Source organism: Rutilus rutilus, assembly GCF_951802725.1.
Source record: "Rutilus rutilus genome assembly, chromosome: 3".
Lineage (NCBI taxonomy): Eukaryota > Metazoa > Chordata > Actinopteri > Cypriniformes > Leuciscidae > Rutilus > Rutilus rutilus.
Genome location: NC_140211.1, coordinates 10,372,422 through 10,389,508, shown reverse-complemented (window position 1 = coordinate 10,389,508; position 17,087 = coordinate 10,372,422). Strand labels below are relative to the sequence as shown.

General features: G+C 39.2%; 2 protein-coding genes across 6 annotated transcripts; both read right to left on the bottom strand.

The window, feature by feature from the left end:
- Positions 1-246: 246 nt before the first annotated feature.
- Positions 247-6,500, bottom strand: tmem179ba (transmembrane protein 179Ba). Of its 3 annotated transcripts, XM_084405967.1 has the most exons (6): positions 6,292-6,500; positions 5,267-5,451; positions 3,023-3,160; positions 2,821-2,899; positions 1,847-2,050; positions 1,694-1,808 (listed from the first exon to the last, which is right to left on the bottom strand). In XM_084405967.1, exons 1-5 carry the CDS (start codon positions 6,397-6,399, stop codon positions 1,895-1,897), a joined length of 666 nt encoding a protein of 221 aa, XP_084262093.1. In that variant the 5' UTR covers positions 6,400-6,500; the 3' UTR covers positions 1,694-1,808; positions 1,847-1,894. The 3 variants fall into 3 exon arrangements, with proteins under 3 accessions (XP_084262092.1, XP_084262094.1, XP_084262093.1); XM_084405966.1 differs by having other exon boundaries at positions 247-2,050; XM_084405968.1 differs by having other exon boundaries at positions 442-2,050; positions 6,229-6,444.
- A 1,605-nt stretch (positions 6,501-8,105) lies between these two features.
- prox3 (prospero homeobox 3) lies at positions 8,106-12,720 on the bottom strand. Of its 3 annotated transcripts, XM_084403691.1 has the most exons (6): positions 12,186-12,595; positions 12,006-12,088; positions 9,954-11,481; positions 9,411-9,518; positions 8,838-9,038; positions 8,106-8,760 (listed from the first exon to the last, which is right to left on the bottom strand). In XM_084403691.1, the coding sequence occupies exons 3-6, from the start codon at positions 11,445-11,447 to the stop codon at positions 8,572-8,574; spliced, it is 1,992 nt and encodes a 663-aa protein (XP_084259817.1). In that variant the 5' UTR covers positions 11,448-11,481; positions 12,006-12,088; positions 12,186-12,595; the 3' UTR covers positions 8,106-8,571. The 3 variants fall into 3 exon arrangements, with proteins under 3 accessions (XP_084259817.1, XP_084259816.1, XP_084259818.1); XM_084403690.1 differs by lacking the exon at positions 12,006-12,088 and having other exon boundaries at positions 12,429-12,720; XM_084403692.1 differs by lacking the exon at positions 12,006-12,088 and having other exon boundaries at positions 12,186-12,589.
- Positions 12,721-17,087: the final 4,367 nt, after the last annotated feature.

Sequence of the window (17,087 nt, the reverse complement as noted above, 5' to 3'; positions counted from 1 at the left end):
GCAGGTTTGAGAGGTGGCGCCCCGACAAATCTCGCGAGAATCACGACTTGCTTTACGGCAGGACGTCACATACATCAACAACATATGAAAGCAGCCTCTATGGAAGACACTAGCACGCATTTCAATGTGAATCATGGCAGAGTCGACGAAGAAAGTGCGTTCGGAAGAGTGCAGAGACGGCTCTGCTGAGTGGTATTTACGACAGTAAGGTTAAATACAAGTACTCCACACTAAAACTGCATAGTGTGCCTTTAAACTGTGAATTTATTTCTCGTTTCACATGTTTTTCCCACCCATATGGCAGATGAATAAAATCCCATACATTTTAATATTAAAAATACCACCTTTGATATTTAGACATATTGTGTGACACCATAAGCTCTTGGTTGACTAAATGAATTGCTTTGAAGTGTTTGCATAGTCACAGACTCAAGCATAGGGGGTTATACAACAGATTTAATATTCATAAAAAATATCAGTGCATAATCTGTAACCAGCGGTTCAAAAACAAATGTAGCAAGTTAAATAAAAAAGTTGCACAGAAAGAGGACTAACATGGACTCTGTGACGCCGAGATAGGCGGAAGGACACTGTGTTTCCGAGGACTTTCAGCACCTCAGATTTGGCACTTCGCCTGTGGAAAGCGGATACCATCACTGGCCAAATTATGGATTTATGTCCCTGTCAACCCAAACACACACACACAACCTCTTACCTCCTGTGGCTGTGTGCAAGAAAAAGCCATTAAAAATGACATCTCTACTGGGCACAAGATTAATAGGCAAACACTCTCGGAAAGACACTCTCAAGCAGTTTTGCTCATGTTAAGGACACCAAGGACTATGAATAAGAGAGTGGGGGGGGGGGGGGGGGGGGTACTAATGGGAGATTCCTGGCCTACAAAACAGGCACATGAGCAGCGTCTAATGGGATTTATGGAGTAATTCATATAAACAGACAGCAGAGGGCGAAAATGTTGTACATTGACACAGAGCAGGCTTCACTTAAAGCGATAGTTCGCCCAATAATGAAAATTCTGTCATCATTTACTTTATGAGATTTTCTTTCTTCTGTTGAACACGAAAAAAAGATTTTTTTAAAGAATGTTGACAACCAGATAGTTGACTTCCATAGTAGGAAAAAAAAATACTATGGAAGTCAATGGGTGCCATCAACTGTCTGGTTACTGACATTCTTCAAAATATCATATTTTGTGTTCAACAGAAGGAAGAAACTCATACAGGTTTGGAACAACATGAGGGTGAGTAGCCTAAATGATGACAACATTTTGATTTTTAGGTGAACTATCCCTTTAATACAAGTGGCAAGTTACAGTAGAGTGCACTAACCTTAACCTGGTTTGATTCCAGGTCAACTATAGGTTCAATTTATTGGATGTTATTCCACAAAAGCCTTGAAACTGTTATATGTGCTAATAAAATGTTTTGGCCAGAGAGTAGTAACACTAGAGTCACCATGTAGTTTCACCATGTAGTTTTCATAAAGCATCTTCCTGAAGATTTATATGCTCATGTTTAGTTTGTGAAAACTCTGGCCAGTGTTGTCAGATTTGAACTCTTTACATAAAGCTGTGTCTCAATCAGTTCAGGTCACACCACCAATCTGGCAACCGCACACGATCACCTGCCAGGTCTGTGCTGCCAGCCACAGATCAGTAACCATGGCAACTAACCCTTGGCAATGCTAGTGAACAAAATCAAGACCGTATACTGGAACTGCCAAAATCCTTTTGGCTCAGCTAGCCAGCAGTGCGTTTGTGAATGTGAGCGTATGTATGTGTGTGTGTGTGTGTGTGTGTGTGTGTGTGTGTGTGTGTGTGTGTGTGAGAGAGCGTGTTCAAGGGACACACAGACTGCTTTAGTGTGGGGCGACACTAAGGACGTCCTCGGCGGTTGAAGAAGGGCTCGGTTTCAGAAGGGGTCACTGATGGTTCCTCTCCTCCTGACTGGGTTTCTGACCCTTTGTTGCGCTGGAGCAGGACCAGACCTGCTATGAGCATCCAAAAGAAGAAATTCACCCATACTGCTATCTAAAAGGGAGAAAAATAAAAGTTTCTTAAAGATGATGTTGAACATTTTTAGGGCATTTGTGCAATTGAGAATTTGGTTTTGTGCTATAAAATTTTTTGAATAATAATAATTTTTTTATATATATATATATATATATATATATATATAAAAAGAGAGATTTTAGTTTAGTAAAATATAATGTTTAAAACATGGTCTACAAATGTCTAATAACACACGTTATATTGTTATTATTATACAACACATAAACATACACACACATATCTATTTTTTGATTGAATGATTGATTTATACTTTAATTAAAATCAATAGACAAATAATTGTTTTTTCTAAATATATGAGGTCAATTACACAATATAATTGTCTAAAACATTGTCATATATATATATATATATATATATATTAGTGCTGTCAAATCAAATAAAAATTTGCTTTATATATAAAAAATATAAGTTTGTGTGTGTATGTATACTATATAAATATACACACACACACACACACATCCATACATACTGTATACATATACTGTATATATGACAATGTTTTAGACAACTGTTTCAAATTTGCCATCAAGAAGATTTTGCCTGAGGTTTCTCCACCACCTCCAGATAAATGAGAGATTTGAAGCCGGAATGTCAATAAATCGAACAACATTAAACAGATTTAATTAATCTCAGATGTTAACTCTAGAAATGAGTCGGTGTGAATGAGATGTAACTCTAATAAGCTTATGCTGATAGCTCTTGTATAATGCGTTTGTGATCAGCTCTACCTCTGCACTGTGCAGTCTGGAGTAGAACTGGCTCCCACTGATAGGGCTCGACCAAGACATATCTTGCGCTTCTTCACACCTGCAAATGCACAAAACAGTGTATTTATACAACCACTAGTTTTTTATACAGTTGTTATGATGGTCAATACTGTCTGTCTGCACTAATCAAAAGCTATTACAGAGGTCTCTCTCACACACTCACTTTGTTATATTTTTCAGTGTATGAAGCACCGAGTCACACAGTCTGTCTCGGCCGATTTTCAGGATGCATCCCGTCACCAAGAGGAAGAAGAGGAAGACTCCAGACAAGCCAAGAGTAATGTTCATCCATAATTTCTCTCTGATACAAGACAGAGACAACATTGCACAATGTTTGAATGACATTTTAGAAAAAATATATGTTGTTGCTATCCTAGTAGCTTCCAAATTAATAGTCTTAAGAAAAAAATACTTTCATGTTAGCAAGGACTCACACTCTGACTGCTGTAACATCTCTTACTGAATTTGAAAATCACAGCTTGTTATTAATATATACACTACCAAAACTAGTGGTCGGCCGATATAGATTTTTTGATGCCTGATCTTGGAGAACAGGCTTATACTTGTTTAGATGGCAACTTCTTGATTCTGCAATCATATTACAGTATTTTTCACAAGTAAATAAACTTGTTTAAACTTTTTGTCTTTACTTGTTCACAAGTAAAGAATTTAAACTATTATGCTCGCGTTCTCAGGGCTGTCAAAATAAAAGTCTGTCGCGCCGTCAAAATAAAAGTCTTTAAAATAAAAGTGCTTCCAACACATCAGCCAAATAAAAAGGCTTATCGGCCAGTGCCGATATTTAAAGGGGTGATATAATGCCCTTTTCACAAGATATAAAATAAGTCTTTGATGTCCCCAGAGTGTGTATGTGAAGTTTTAGCTCAAAATACCCCACAGATATTTTTATATAGCATGTTAAAGTTGCTCCAAGTGATGTTAGTTGACATCACTTCTTGTTGACGTTTAAAGTATTGTCAAACAAAATGGAGGCTAGCTAGACCCTCCCTCCTCCTCATTCGCGCACTAACCCCACCCCAAATCCTTCTTGTGTGTTATTGGCTGGAACAGTTTGTTATGTTTCGTGGTGCGGGTTAGCCCAGTTTGTTTTTCTTGCCGTTTGTGGAGCCTGGGGTGTCTAAAGAGACCGCGTTTTTTACAGTGTGTTCAGGGGACAGGCAGCTTGCGGATAGTGAGGAGATGTTTGCTGTATGTGACAAAAAATGTTTTGGCCTAAAAAACGCGTGACATCACTTAGAGCACCTTTAAAATTGTCACTTTTTGAGGCTGAGCAAAAATGCACCGTTTTGTGTCTGTTCCTTTAAATGTAAATGAGCTGCTGCTCCCGGCACAGAGGGCGGAGCTACAACAGCTTGTGTCCTTTTAACTCACACTGACATGCACTGAAAATTTGAAACACTTTTAGCCTTTTATGTTCAAACCGGATTCAGACAATGATGGAGAGACTCAAGAAGAAGTGACAACATGTAGACAACATTTCTGAATGGTTAGTTGATGAATTTATGTAGCTTATGTGTAGTTATCTTCTAGTCATTGATTAGCATATTCTGTCTTGATAATCTATAAATCGTGTTCCGGGGGCGGGGTTTATGTAAATTATAGGGTTGGTGATGTCACTAACCCTGGAGGAACCCTTGAACTTTGAGCTTCGTAACTTTGCAGATTTTGTCAATGGACAAACAGCAACATTACACACTTACTGAAGTTAAAAAAGTGAAATCATAATCAACCACCCCTTTAAAAAAATAAATAAAAATAAATAAAAACAAATATCTGCCGATATATTGTCGACTACTAATTTAAACATTTGGGGTGAGTACGTTTTTTAAATGAGGTCTTTTCTGTGCACCAATATACTACAATTTAAAGTAACAGTTTTCTATTTTAATGTGTCATGGTAAAGTTGAATTTTCATCATCATTACTCCAGTCTTCAGTGTCACATGATCCTTCAGAAATCATTCTGATATGCTGATTTGGTGCTCAAGTAACATTATCATCAGTGTCGATAGCAGTTGTGCTGCTTAATATTTTTGTGGAAAACGTGATACATTTTATTCAGAATTATTTGTTAAATAGAAAGCTCAAAAGGAGAGCAGTTGTTTGAAATACAAATGTTTTGTAATAATTTTAAAGTCCTGTCACTTTTGATCAATTTAATGAATACTAGAATAAAAGTATTCATTTCTTTCAACAACAAAAAAAACTAACCACAATGTCTCGTATCTAAATTCAAACAACTTTTTATAAGTTTGCATCACATATCCGTTTAGAGTTCCTCCTGCAATCCATCCATACTGGAGCACGACAACAGGAAACAGAAAACCTCTGTTCACATACATGAAATAAAATCACGAGCACATGATTTACGGAGCTCTTTGACATACCTTTTCACATCTCCGTCAAAACAGGCGATGTAGACCCAGTAGAGAGAGAGTGAAAAGCAGAAGACAGCCACACACACTGAGATGGCTGACACAAAGTAACAGAGAGAGGGAGGACTGGATGTAAGCACACTGATGGATGTGTTCAGACGCACTGAACCGTACAGCATACACTTCCCAAAACTTCCCTGTTTGAGGGAAAAAATAAGGAAAGAATGTTATGGCTTACAATGCATCTTGTTATGACCATGGCCATAAATAATATACAACAGAGGGCCTGAAACTACTGAAAAACTTGGGCACAAAGGGGTGAAATACAGGTGGAATTTAATGCACTTCAAACTGGACACTTTTCATGTTTAATGTATGTGCCAGTGAACTCCACAACTACATACAAGAGCATCACTCATGGTTGTTGTCTTCATTTTTCCCTTTCATTCTTTTCCTGCTATTATCCACGGTTTCCAGGATGAAACACTCAACACTGAAATTCTTACTCACACTCTCCTTTTCTGCTCATCTGACTTTAATAAGCCAATTCCTCTTGAGAGCAACAGCTGGTCACATGACAGAAACAGTGACAGAACTGGAAGCTTCAGTTGCTTCTATTACACTTTCATTTTCTCTTCACTTCCGGGTTTTATTTTTAAAACGTGGGCCTATTAGTTCTTCTACGGTATGGATAATTAGAAAAATTAGAAAAGCATAGGCCCATTAGTTTTTCTACAGTTTGGATAATTATAAATAAAAAAAGTAAAACATTTCTGGTCACATGACTATGACGATTTTAAGGGCAACTCGTGAGAGTCTAAACACAGAACCTCTCCAGAAGAAAAGTTATGATTTTTGTATGCATATAGGGAAAACACCAAAACACATCCCCTGCAAACAATTATGCTAAACAAAACTGTCAACAACAGTAAACTACAAGCATTTAGCCAACACCGTCAAAGTTTGAAACTTACATTCTGTCGTGTTTCTGAAGTCTGTTAAAGTCTTCTATATTAAATAGCAAACAGCAGATATACCTGTGAGATTGTAACAGAGGCGGCTGTGATGATCCCACAGATAAAACAGCTGCTATACAGCAGCAGCTCCAGCAACAGAGGCCACGGCAACGGCAACGGCAGCGCCATAGCGTGTGTGTGTGTGTGTGCGTGTGTGTGTGCGCGCGCCACAACTCCGCACTTCTTTAACCAGCCGCGGCAGCGCGCATACACGCAATGTGTCCAAAACGCATCATGAGTTAACGACTATCATGTGATCGTAACATCGCACAATAACATGAATGAACAGAACCACATTCCCTTGCATAAGCACCAAAAATAGGTCACATTTATGATAATCACCTTATATAAGTTATAGACCTACCTACTTAATTTTGACTATATTTGAGAGTATAAGTTAACTACATTATGATTGTATTAGGACCTTTTTACTTGTAAGTTGTAATTGAACTACTTTGGTTTCTGTTAGATCAGTGCAAAGCCCTGACACACTTAAAATATTTTGTTCAACATATCCAATATATAAAGCAAAACAAATCTATGGCCAGTGTTTGGGGAAAGTTACTTTTAAAAGTAATGCTTTGCAATTTTGCGTTACTCCCTAAAAAAAGTAACTACAAGCGTTACTTTTCCTCACCTGGAAAAGGTTTTGTTGTTTTTTAACAAAAGCTGTACTATTGGCAAATGTAAAGGTGCTTTTTTCACACCAAAAGTGAAATGAAAGGCCTGTTCACACCAACAACGATATAGCTATTTGAGATAACTGTGATAGCCATATTAGCATCTACACCAGCTGACGATCGTTCTGTTTATTCTGTGCGTGTGCTTGTCTGTCGCTTTAAATGCTGGAACTCGTTGCAGGATTTATTCTGATTGATTGTGAATGTTTTTATCGTTCATCAGCTTAAAAAAAAAAAAAAAAAAAAAATCATTCTGAAAGTGATTCCAACAATATCGCTTCTCTGTGCCTTTATTGTTATAGCTGCGGTGTGAACTCTACTATTCTTTAATATTGAGAACGACCTGTCATTCTGGACTGCAGAAGAAGAAAGTTCAACACTTCAGCAATAAAGACTAATAAATGAAACACAAATGTGATGTTTATCTAAAGTCAATTTTGTTTATATTAGTTTGGTTGAATTGGATCATCGAATGTCAGCAGTAAAGACATTGGTTATTAAAGTGAGATTAAATACATAAAGTATGTATTAACATATTTAATTATCGCAGGTTTGCGCGACATTCTGAGTTCAAATTTTAGAGTTTTTATTTATTTTGAGAAATACTGAATGTGTTTTTGTGCAAGTGAGATGAGTAAATGCATGGTCACATTTAATCTAAAACTACAATATCCATCATGTTCACACACACACAACGCCTCTGCACTTACTCACGATTTCTCTCAACATGTGGACAGGACAGGTGTCAGTCAATAAATGTGAAAAAGTAACTCAGATATTAAATTAATGTTATATATTGTAAATTAAAAAGTAATGCTTTACTAGTTACTTGAAAAAAGTTATCTGATTACGTAATTCCTTACCCCCAACCATGTCTAGGACCATCTGTATTGACCGCAATAGAAGCCCATTCCACTGTGTATAGACTCGTGCTGTCAGGTGTTCGAGCTTAGTATGAGGTTAAGTAACTGTCACGATTTCTTAGTTTGAGAGCCAGGGTCTCCTTACCCTCCCTCAGTTGACCATATGAAATGTTCATGTTATTTAATGTACTCAGCCAACATATATGTCATGTAAGACTGCATATGTGTTTAAAAATAAGCGTTTAAACTGTGGCACTAATTTGTAGCATTGACTGAGAGGAAAGTTTGTTTTGACTCATTTTATTACACGACACCACGAATATACAGAAACTCAACAACATTATATAACGAGTAACAAGTAATATAAAAAGGTCAAAGGCCAACCAGGCCTGCATTTTTAGATAAATTAATGAGCCTTAATGTAACAGCGAATAAAATTGAGAACAATTTTTTTTTTGTTTTCATAAATTCAGAGCGTTTTTCAGTGCTAAGTGTAATAATGCTTGACTAAAGCAGAAGTGTTAATCAGATAATGTTTAAACAAATAATACTTTTGAGCATCATGATGATGATGATGATGATGATAATAATAAAACACTTGTTTAGTGTTCTCGACCTTTACAGCATCATTTTGTACACTTTCTTCTTGGTTCTTTGCCACGGATTCAAATTGTTAAACATTCTTGCACACTTATGATATCAATCTGTGCGCAATCTCTGTGTTTTCTGAGGCCGTGCATGTGTGCGATGAACTCGATTTAACCCATGCGGTAAGTGTCTGTAGGGCAGCCGGGCAGACGGAAGCTGTCAGGCACCGGGCTGTCTAATTTACAGATGATCTTGTAGATGGCCTTCTTCCAGCACGGGTCAGTATCCCGACCACTCTGTATGGCAGAGAAAAACTCCCTCAGGGCAATCTCGGATATCTCCACAAACCTCTCAGGAACCTAGAAAGCAGAAATGACGTTTAAACACGTAATTGAACGGTTTCACGCAGCACACAGATTGCTTTGCGCACACTGACCTGGTAATCATTGCTCTTATTGTAGTGCATGTTGAGAATGCGGTAAAGCTCGGTGTCTCTGCCCAGGCGGAGTGATCTTTCCCTGGCAGATGTAGGCCCCTCTCTGGCCGCCTGGCGGGCAAAGCGCTCCATCTGGATGTAGAAGAACTCCCGGAAGTTACTGAACCACTTAATCAGCTGGGAAGTGACACAGCGATTGAACTGTGAAAGAAAAGCCAAGTTAATTCTAGCATCATTTCAAAAAGAGGCCCTGTAATGAATGTAGGTCAGCATTAAACATTTTTGTTTTTTTGTTTTTTGGAGACATTCTGTGATGTTTAATCACATACGGACAAAGCTTTATTATAACACATATGATCCCGTTGAAAAATCCATTGACATGGACTCATAAATATAGGAACATTTTCTGACTGCTCCAATTGATTAAAACCGTTTCAAAGGGAAACCATGTCAGACTGCTGTATATAGGTCAGTGTAACTTTATTCAATAAGTCATTAGCCCATATCATTTGTGCAAGATATGCACACAAAAGCTATTCTACTTTGTGTTTAGGATATCTGAATGATGCTCACTTTGACATCAGGGAAATATGTCTTGAGAGTGCTGGAGCTGGGGTAGCGTGCGTAGAAGAACATGAGTTTGGCTTTCTTCAGGTGGCACGGAGAGAGACCTTCCTGAGAGTGTAGATGGTTAAGGAATGTTTGATAGCAGCACAAATACATTTATATAGTTGTATGTATAATATCCACTACCGTTCAATCATTTTGGGTCTGTAAGAAGTCTCTTATGCTCCTCCCCAAAAATACAGTAAAAATTGTGTATTTAGCACAACAGTTTTCTATTTGAAAATAGTTTAAAATGTCATTTATTCTTGTGAATTATCAGCATCATTACTCCAGTCTTCAGTGTCACATGATCCTTCAGAAATCATTCTTATATGCTGATTTGTGTTGAAAACAAAAGTGTTGTTTTTATTCAAAAAAGTGTTTTATTGTTCAATTTTGAACAGTTTAACATTAATAAATGTATTCATTTCTTTTTAAAACTGACCCCCAACTTTTGAACGGTTGCGTAAATATATTTATTTTCCGTAATTTTCTCAAATAAAAGGATATTGATCCAGCGGCGAGATAGAGAGCTGCATCTCCTCCATCCCCCCCTCCTGCTCCGCCTCCCCTCATCCCCCCTTCTCTCGCTCTATCCGACGGAGAGGGCTCTAGCTGACCCAACAACGGGAGGGGTGGGAACGCAGAGTTGTGTGAACGGAAGTCCATGAAAGATTCAGACAGGCAGTCTTTATGAAGAGGCAAACTGGAGAGGGAGCGGGCGAAGAGATTCTGCATGGTGTAGTGAAGAAGGGGCAAGGGAACGGGGTTGTCCGGGGGATAAGAGGGCAAGAAGTGGTCCTTGCTCCTGGGGGGTAAAAGTGCCGGGAGAGGGGGCTGGGATAGCGGAGGGAGGCTGGGATTGGCTTGAGGGAGGAGGACACTTTGAGCGATAGGCGCCCTCTTGTCTTGAGGACTCTTTGTGACAAGTGGCAACGCTTCCACCTGCTCAACCGCATGAGGTCTCGCCCTCCTGTCTGAGTTTAAATCCAACGGCATGCTGGTTTCTTGGGAAACAGTTGCGGATGTGACTGTCGAGGCGTCGGTTTCGGCATAGAGACGGACAACTCTGTCGATAACTTGAGCCACGACATTTGCGAGCTCCTGCTTCAGAGCTTGAGCAAACTTCTGCCCTCCTTCTGCGCTCTCCCACTCGCCCCGGACCAAACTGCATCCCAGCCAAACCTGATCGCCATTTAACTCCAAGTCCAAGTCCACGGAGGTCTCTGGAAATATCTCGGCGTTGCCATTCCCGTTGGTTTCGTTGTTTTTCTTAGACGAACAGCGCGGAGGAGAAAACCCACTGCTGATGAGTGGATCGTCGCTGTCGGAAAACATCTCCGCAACCTCATCGAGATTAATCGCTCCGTTCTCTTGTTCCTCATCGCCTCCTTTCTCGTCATCCGCCTGGCCTCCGTAAACTCTCCACACCTTGCGCTGGAGTTCGAGAAGTTTCCCTCTGGTTTCCTCCAGCTGAAGCTTCAGTTCTTGTCGCTGTCGCTTTCTGCCTTCCCTGCTTTCCCTCCTGTTCCCTGGTTTCTCTCCCTTCCTCTCACCCATTCTAACCGAAGCTCTACTCTTCCTCCCTCTCTTCCCTTCCCTCCCCGTTTCTTCTTCGATTCGAGCTGCCGAGTCCATCCTGGGTCTCTTAACCCTCGCGAAATCCTGCCCCCATTCGCCAGGGTCGGGAGCCGAGCTCTGTCCCCGTTCTCCATGACAGCGCTGAGATGATGGGGTTGCAAACTCCCTCTTCCCAAACACATCCTCCTCCCTTATATCATCATCTACCAAAAGCCCAGGGAACAAGCCCGGACGCTGACGGAAACTACCCCACCTTTGGGACGCACTGTTGGGATGCATGAGAGGGGAGAAGAGCGGGTGGGAAGACAGGCTGCCGGGGGAAAATCGGTGGCTTGAGGGGTTTGAATCTGGCAGGCTGTGATACAGTTCGAAGGGACACATCTGGGAAGGCTGCTGATGAAATCGATCCGAAGGGGAATCCATAGCCCCCTTTTCCGTTCTGATCTGGTTTCAGGATCTTTAAAGAGAGCACAATTTGCTGTGAATAAATACAGAATCATAGACGAATACACACGCAGCTATTTGGATCGGTTTTAAAATTGCTCATAATCCTCTCATTGTTATCGGCATCATCATAGTCTCTTTTTTTTCCCTCTCTGCATGTGTGCGTTATCTATCCGCTGACAGCTGTACCCTGTGTTTGTTCAGACTGTTGACTCTATTGCGCTCATCCTTCTTTCCCTCTCTCTCTCACACACACACACACACACACTCAACACAAATACATGGATGGTGAGACAGTAAATATTTTAATGAGATTACTATAGTCCCAAAGCTCTGAATCTGCATTTTTACTTAATTCAGACCTTTTAGTACTACTAAATAGTTTTGAGATAGACATACAGACAGATAGATAGATAGAGTGATAGACATACAGATAGATAGATAGAGTGATAGACATACGGATAGATAGATAGATAGATAGATAGATACATAGGCTACATAACTCATTTATCCTAAAATCAGATTAATGGAAATTACTCTCCTGACGTTTTCGCCTTTCCCTCATTGGCACAAATGCCACAGATGTCATCAGATTATAGCTCGAATTTAAAGCCGTTTAACTGCCATGGAAAAAAAAAAACATTTACCAGATGGAAGGACAACACCCTCACGGATAAATTATAGAAATTGATTTGCCTTAATTACTCACACACTTACCAACTCGCCGTGAATAATATCGCAGAGTTCACGTCAAAGTTTTCTTGTTATTTGTTATGAAGACAGATTTCGCTCCTGCTCGAATACCGGCGCACGAGCGGACATTTGTAAACTCTGCGCGCGCGCGTGTGTGTGTCGCAGATTCATTAACAAATAAATAGATGAGCCGCATTTGACAAGGACAACCAAATACGCGGATGTCCCTAAGGTAAAAAGAAAGGTAAAATATGTTTAAAAACTTACAAAAGAGTCAGTTAAAACGCATCCCCCGGTCGGTCACTTTCCTATCGTATTATATGTCGGTCTTGTCGAGGTGTGCGTTGGTCACCGGGAGCATCAGCGTCAAACGCGCCACCGAGTTTCCTGTTATTGCTGTCGCTCCTGCCTCGCGCTGTCCATCTCTCATCCTCGCGCACACTATCGCGTGGTGATCAGCCAGTGGGCGTCGAGGCGAGGCGTGAGAGAGGGAGGGATGTCCGTACGCTGCCCCGCGCACACATAAACACCTCTCTCTCTCTCTCTCTCTCTCTCTCTCTCCACGTGGGGTAACTACTTGGTTATGAGCCTCCGCCAATCAAAAACGACCAGATTTACTAAAATAATCTATAATCTGATGTACATATGGTGTATCATTGTGACTCTTTTTATACACTATAGTTGTAACCGTTCTTGTTAAGATTTACAATTTAAATAAATGTAAAATTAATAATCGATAAGGATCTCATTCAATGTAAAAAGCCGACTGGAAGTGAATCCAAAAAGGCCTAAACAGAATTTGCTCTGAACAAACAGTAGATCTGATACATAGCTCCCAACAGGACTATCCCAAAGGGATAAAATGCCCCTTTATTATTACCGCTCAAAAGTTTGGGTCAGAACAAATTATTATTATTTATTTTATTTATTTTTGTTGTTAAATAAATGAATGTTTTTGTTTAGCAAGGATGCATTAAATTGATCAGAATGACAAAATCTATATCAAACAGAATGTTCAATCCATCAAAAAAAAGTTATAATAGTCTCTTAAAAAAAAATAAAAAAAGCAGCACAATTGCTTTTAACATTGATAATAATCAGAAATGTTTCTTGAGCAGCAAGTCAGAATTTTGGAATGATTTCTGAAGGGTCATGTGACTGAAGACTGGAGTAATGATGCTGAAAATTCAGCTTTACCATCACAGGAATAAATTACATTAAAAAAAATATATTAAAACACTTATTTTATTTGGTAATATTTCACAATATATCTTTATATTAAAAGCAGCCTTGGTGACATTTTTCAAAAACATGAATAGCCTAAATCTTAACAAACCCCAAACTTTTAAGAAACGTAATAAAACAAAAACAAGTAGGTTTCTGATAAAGACGCGACATTCCATAGGACTTTTAAAAATAAAAAAAAATGCTCTAAGATTTAGTTTTTCTAGGTGGAACATATTTGGTTCTTGGAGGAATCTTTTTTAAATGTTTTGCTTGCACTGGAATGTGTTCTGAGAGGTTCCAAATGATGATAGAATTCTAATGGGAATTCTGTACACATTCTTTAAAAAAAAAAAAAAAAAAATCTCTTCCGACTAATTTAATTTTATAATATTATATAGACTCATTACATGCAAAGTTAGATATTTCAAGCCTTTATTTGTTATAATTTTGATGATTATGGCTTACAGCTTATGAAAACACCAAAATCTCAGAAATTTTGAAGATTTTCATTAGCTGTATGCCATAATCATCAAAATGATAACCAATAAAGGCTTGAAGTATATCTCACGTTGCATGTAATGAGTCTATATAATACATTAATTTCACCTTTTAAGTTGAATTACTGAAATAAATGAACTTTTGCACGATATTCGAATTTTTCGAGTTTCACCTGTATAGTAACACTGACTGCAGTGATTAACTAGTATGTTGGAGAACCTATTGCAATTATAACATTTTTGTCGAAACATACTTCTGACTTAGAATCGATTGTTTTAATAGCCTGATATAAATAAATCATAACATAAATCTGAGTCTAAGTGAACAGCTCCGGGTAGAACGTCACGGGTTGCCATCTCATAATTACGGTAACATGGAGTGAACGCAGCATGAGCTCGTTGTTTCGGTTCAGGAGGAACTGTAAAAGGCGGCTGCTGTTTGTTTGTGGCGTATCATGACGTGTGATGTCTGTGCGAGGAGGTATGGAAATACATATTTTGACAGGCAGATATAGGACATCCTATTTTTGCATTCGGACCGAATGCATTGATTGGACGGAGATTTTTCGACTTCCACAGAAGATTTATGTACATGTTTTAATATTTAGACCACTGCTATCAGGATGTCAGAGTTTCCTGTCAAACCTTCCGTTAATGATTTTTATTTATTTTTTTATTACACATTTCCCCTATGAGACTGTATATGCCAAGGCCGGTATGAAAATGCAGCAATAAAGCTCTTCATAATCAGAGACTCCTCCACCCCTGAACGTGTGAAAGCTGATTATCGGTCCCTCCACTCCTCTTCATAGCACCCCTTCTCTCTCTTTCATTGTTTCCATCACTCCCTCTCTCCCCCACTTCACTGAAATACCCCTCAACCAACCAAACTGTTCACAATAACCAGTGGCTACTGTTGTTATGGAAACAAGAAATATGACACAAAGCCTTATTAATAAAAGGTGCTTGCGACCACAGAGCGATCTATAAACAAATGTAATTGAAATGTAGTTTACAGATATTGGATAGATAGACGGGACATTAGCACATGCTCGCATACTTTGACAAGTGGCGTTGATGCTAATAGTTCCTCTGTTTTATTTCTAAATCCTTTTTTTTTTTCTCTGTAACAAAAGTGTGCAACGGAAGTGTTAAATTCCGCATTCGACAATTCCTTAATTCCTTACAGTCCATTTGCACTGTAAACACACACACACACACACACACACACACCTTTTGTAAGGTCAGGCTGAAAGGCTTTTTGAACTACATTAGCAACTCACACTGAATGCTTTGAACTGAAGCCAAATGACTGACAGCAAACAATATTAAAATGCATGAGCAATTCTAACAAAGAGCTATGAAATACACCAAAGGGACGTGGCCATTTGCGAGCAGTGTTTTAAAAATGCCACACGAATGTCGATCCTTTCAAACGGTGGGAGACTTATCAAAATGTCTCATTTGAATGAGTCACGATCAAACATATTGCATTATGAGTCCGTAATATGCACGGAATGAAAATGTGGTATCCAGCGGGGAGAGAGAGAGAGAGAGAGAGAGAAAGCAGGAGTGCAGATAGACGTTTTGAGGGGGTCGATGGACAGGCAAAGTGTTTGCCCATTGGCTGCCTCTGAGGGAAAGAGTGTTTGAGAGAAGAGAGCACTCACACATTCAGCCTTGGGCAAGGTGACTGAGGAGAGACAGTGAGTGACAACTGCAGTTGAACTAGAGGATATTCAATCTGAAGGGACAGAATAATGAATCCAGTCCTCGGGAATTAGTACCACAAAGACGTAAAAAAAAAAAAAACACCAGGGAAGACAAATACACACAACCAGGTTGAGAGAGTGTTTATAATACGTGAAAAAGAGAGGATTTTAACATCAGGCAAGTTGATTAAATGGAAGATATTTTGAGATTATTGGATGAAAACTGCGCAGGATGAGCAATGAATTGGTCATTCCTCCTATGTCAGTATGAAAAATAATAATGCACATTATCTGGTTTCAAATAGATCTTCAGTGACCTTTACAATAAGGTTCAGTTTGTTAAAGGCAGGGTAGGCGATTTGTTGTTATGCTGGTTGAAAGTCTCTTCACATGATAGCAATCACTAAGTTAAGTGGTCTAAATGTATATGTATCTAGTCTGTGGAAGGCGTAGGACCATAAAATGTCCGACAACGAGCACATGCCGCGTTCATAACTACCATAATTTGGAAGAGATGGAAACCCGTGACGTTATGCTCAGAGCGGTTTGTGACTCGAATCTATGCGTTTCAATGGCAACACTATCAACGGCGAAATGAACCCGCAGCAGTCGTACAGGGGTGCGTTTCCCAAAGCCAACGATGGTCGCAAGTTCTGTCGTTACCAGTAGAGTTCAATGGAACGTGCAACCATAATTAGCAAACGACGCTTTCGGGAAACGCACCCGAAACGTTGTTTATGTTCAATATTATTTTAATGTTTTGTGCTAGTTTGTGTGCGTTCATGTGTTTTGAAGGAGGCGTGGCTTTAGAGACGCTCTGAAGGGAGGGTGGGATCTCATGCTTTCAAAACTGGCCTGCTATTCCTAGCCTCTCTTAAATTACCTATACCACCTTTAATTATATATTTTCGATTTGAATAGATTTCAAAATGTCATTTATTCCTGTGATGCAAAGCTGAATTTTCAGCATCATTACTCCAGTCTTTAGAGTCACAGTTCAAAATAAGAGTGTTTATTTGAAATATAAATATTGTATAAATCATATCTAAAGCATCCTTGTTGTATAAAAGTATTGATTGAGTTACTTACTGAAGCTAAACTTTTGGAAGGTATTGTATATGTATGTCAAGGGACTTTGTCAGGCCCCACCCATAAAAAATATTGTTTTGGGCCTGTGAATTTTATGGAGAATCCTGTAAAAATCTGCATTTTATCAGCTATCGGCATATATCGATATAATTTGAGCACTAAATTTAACCGACACACCACTAGATTGTGGATCCAGCTGAGCCATGGCCACTGTTTCACCATGCTTTCAGCTAAAACTCCTCTTTACTGAAGCTCTGTTTTGAGTTTCTGCCTCTGACCTTGAGTTTCAGGAAACTGACTGCGGTAATGCACATTATTAAAACCGTGAGTGTGTGCATGTGTCTTCAATGGATTGTCCTTGTCCTCTCTCAGCACCGCAAACATATTCTTTGATCTCTGAC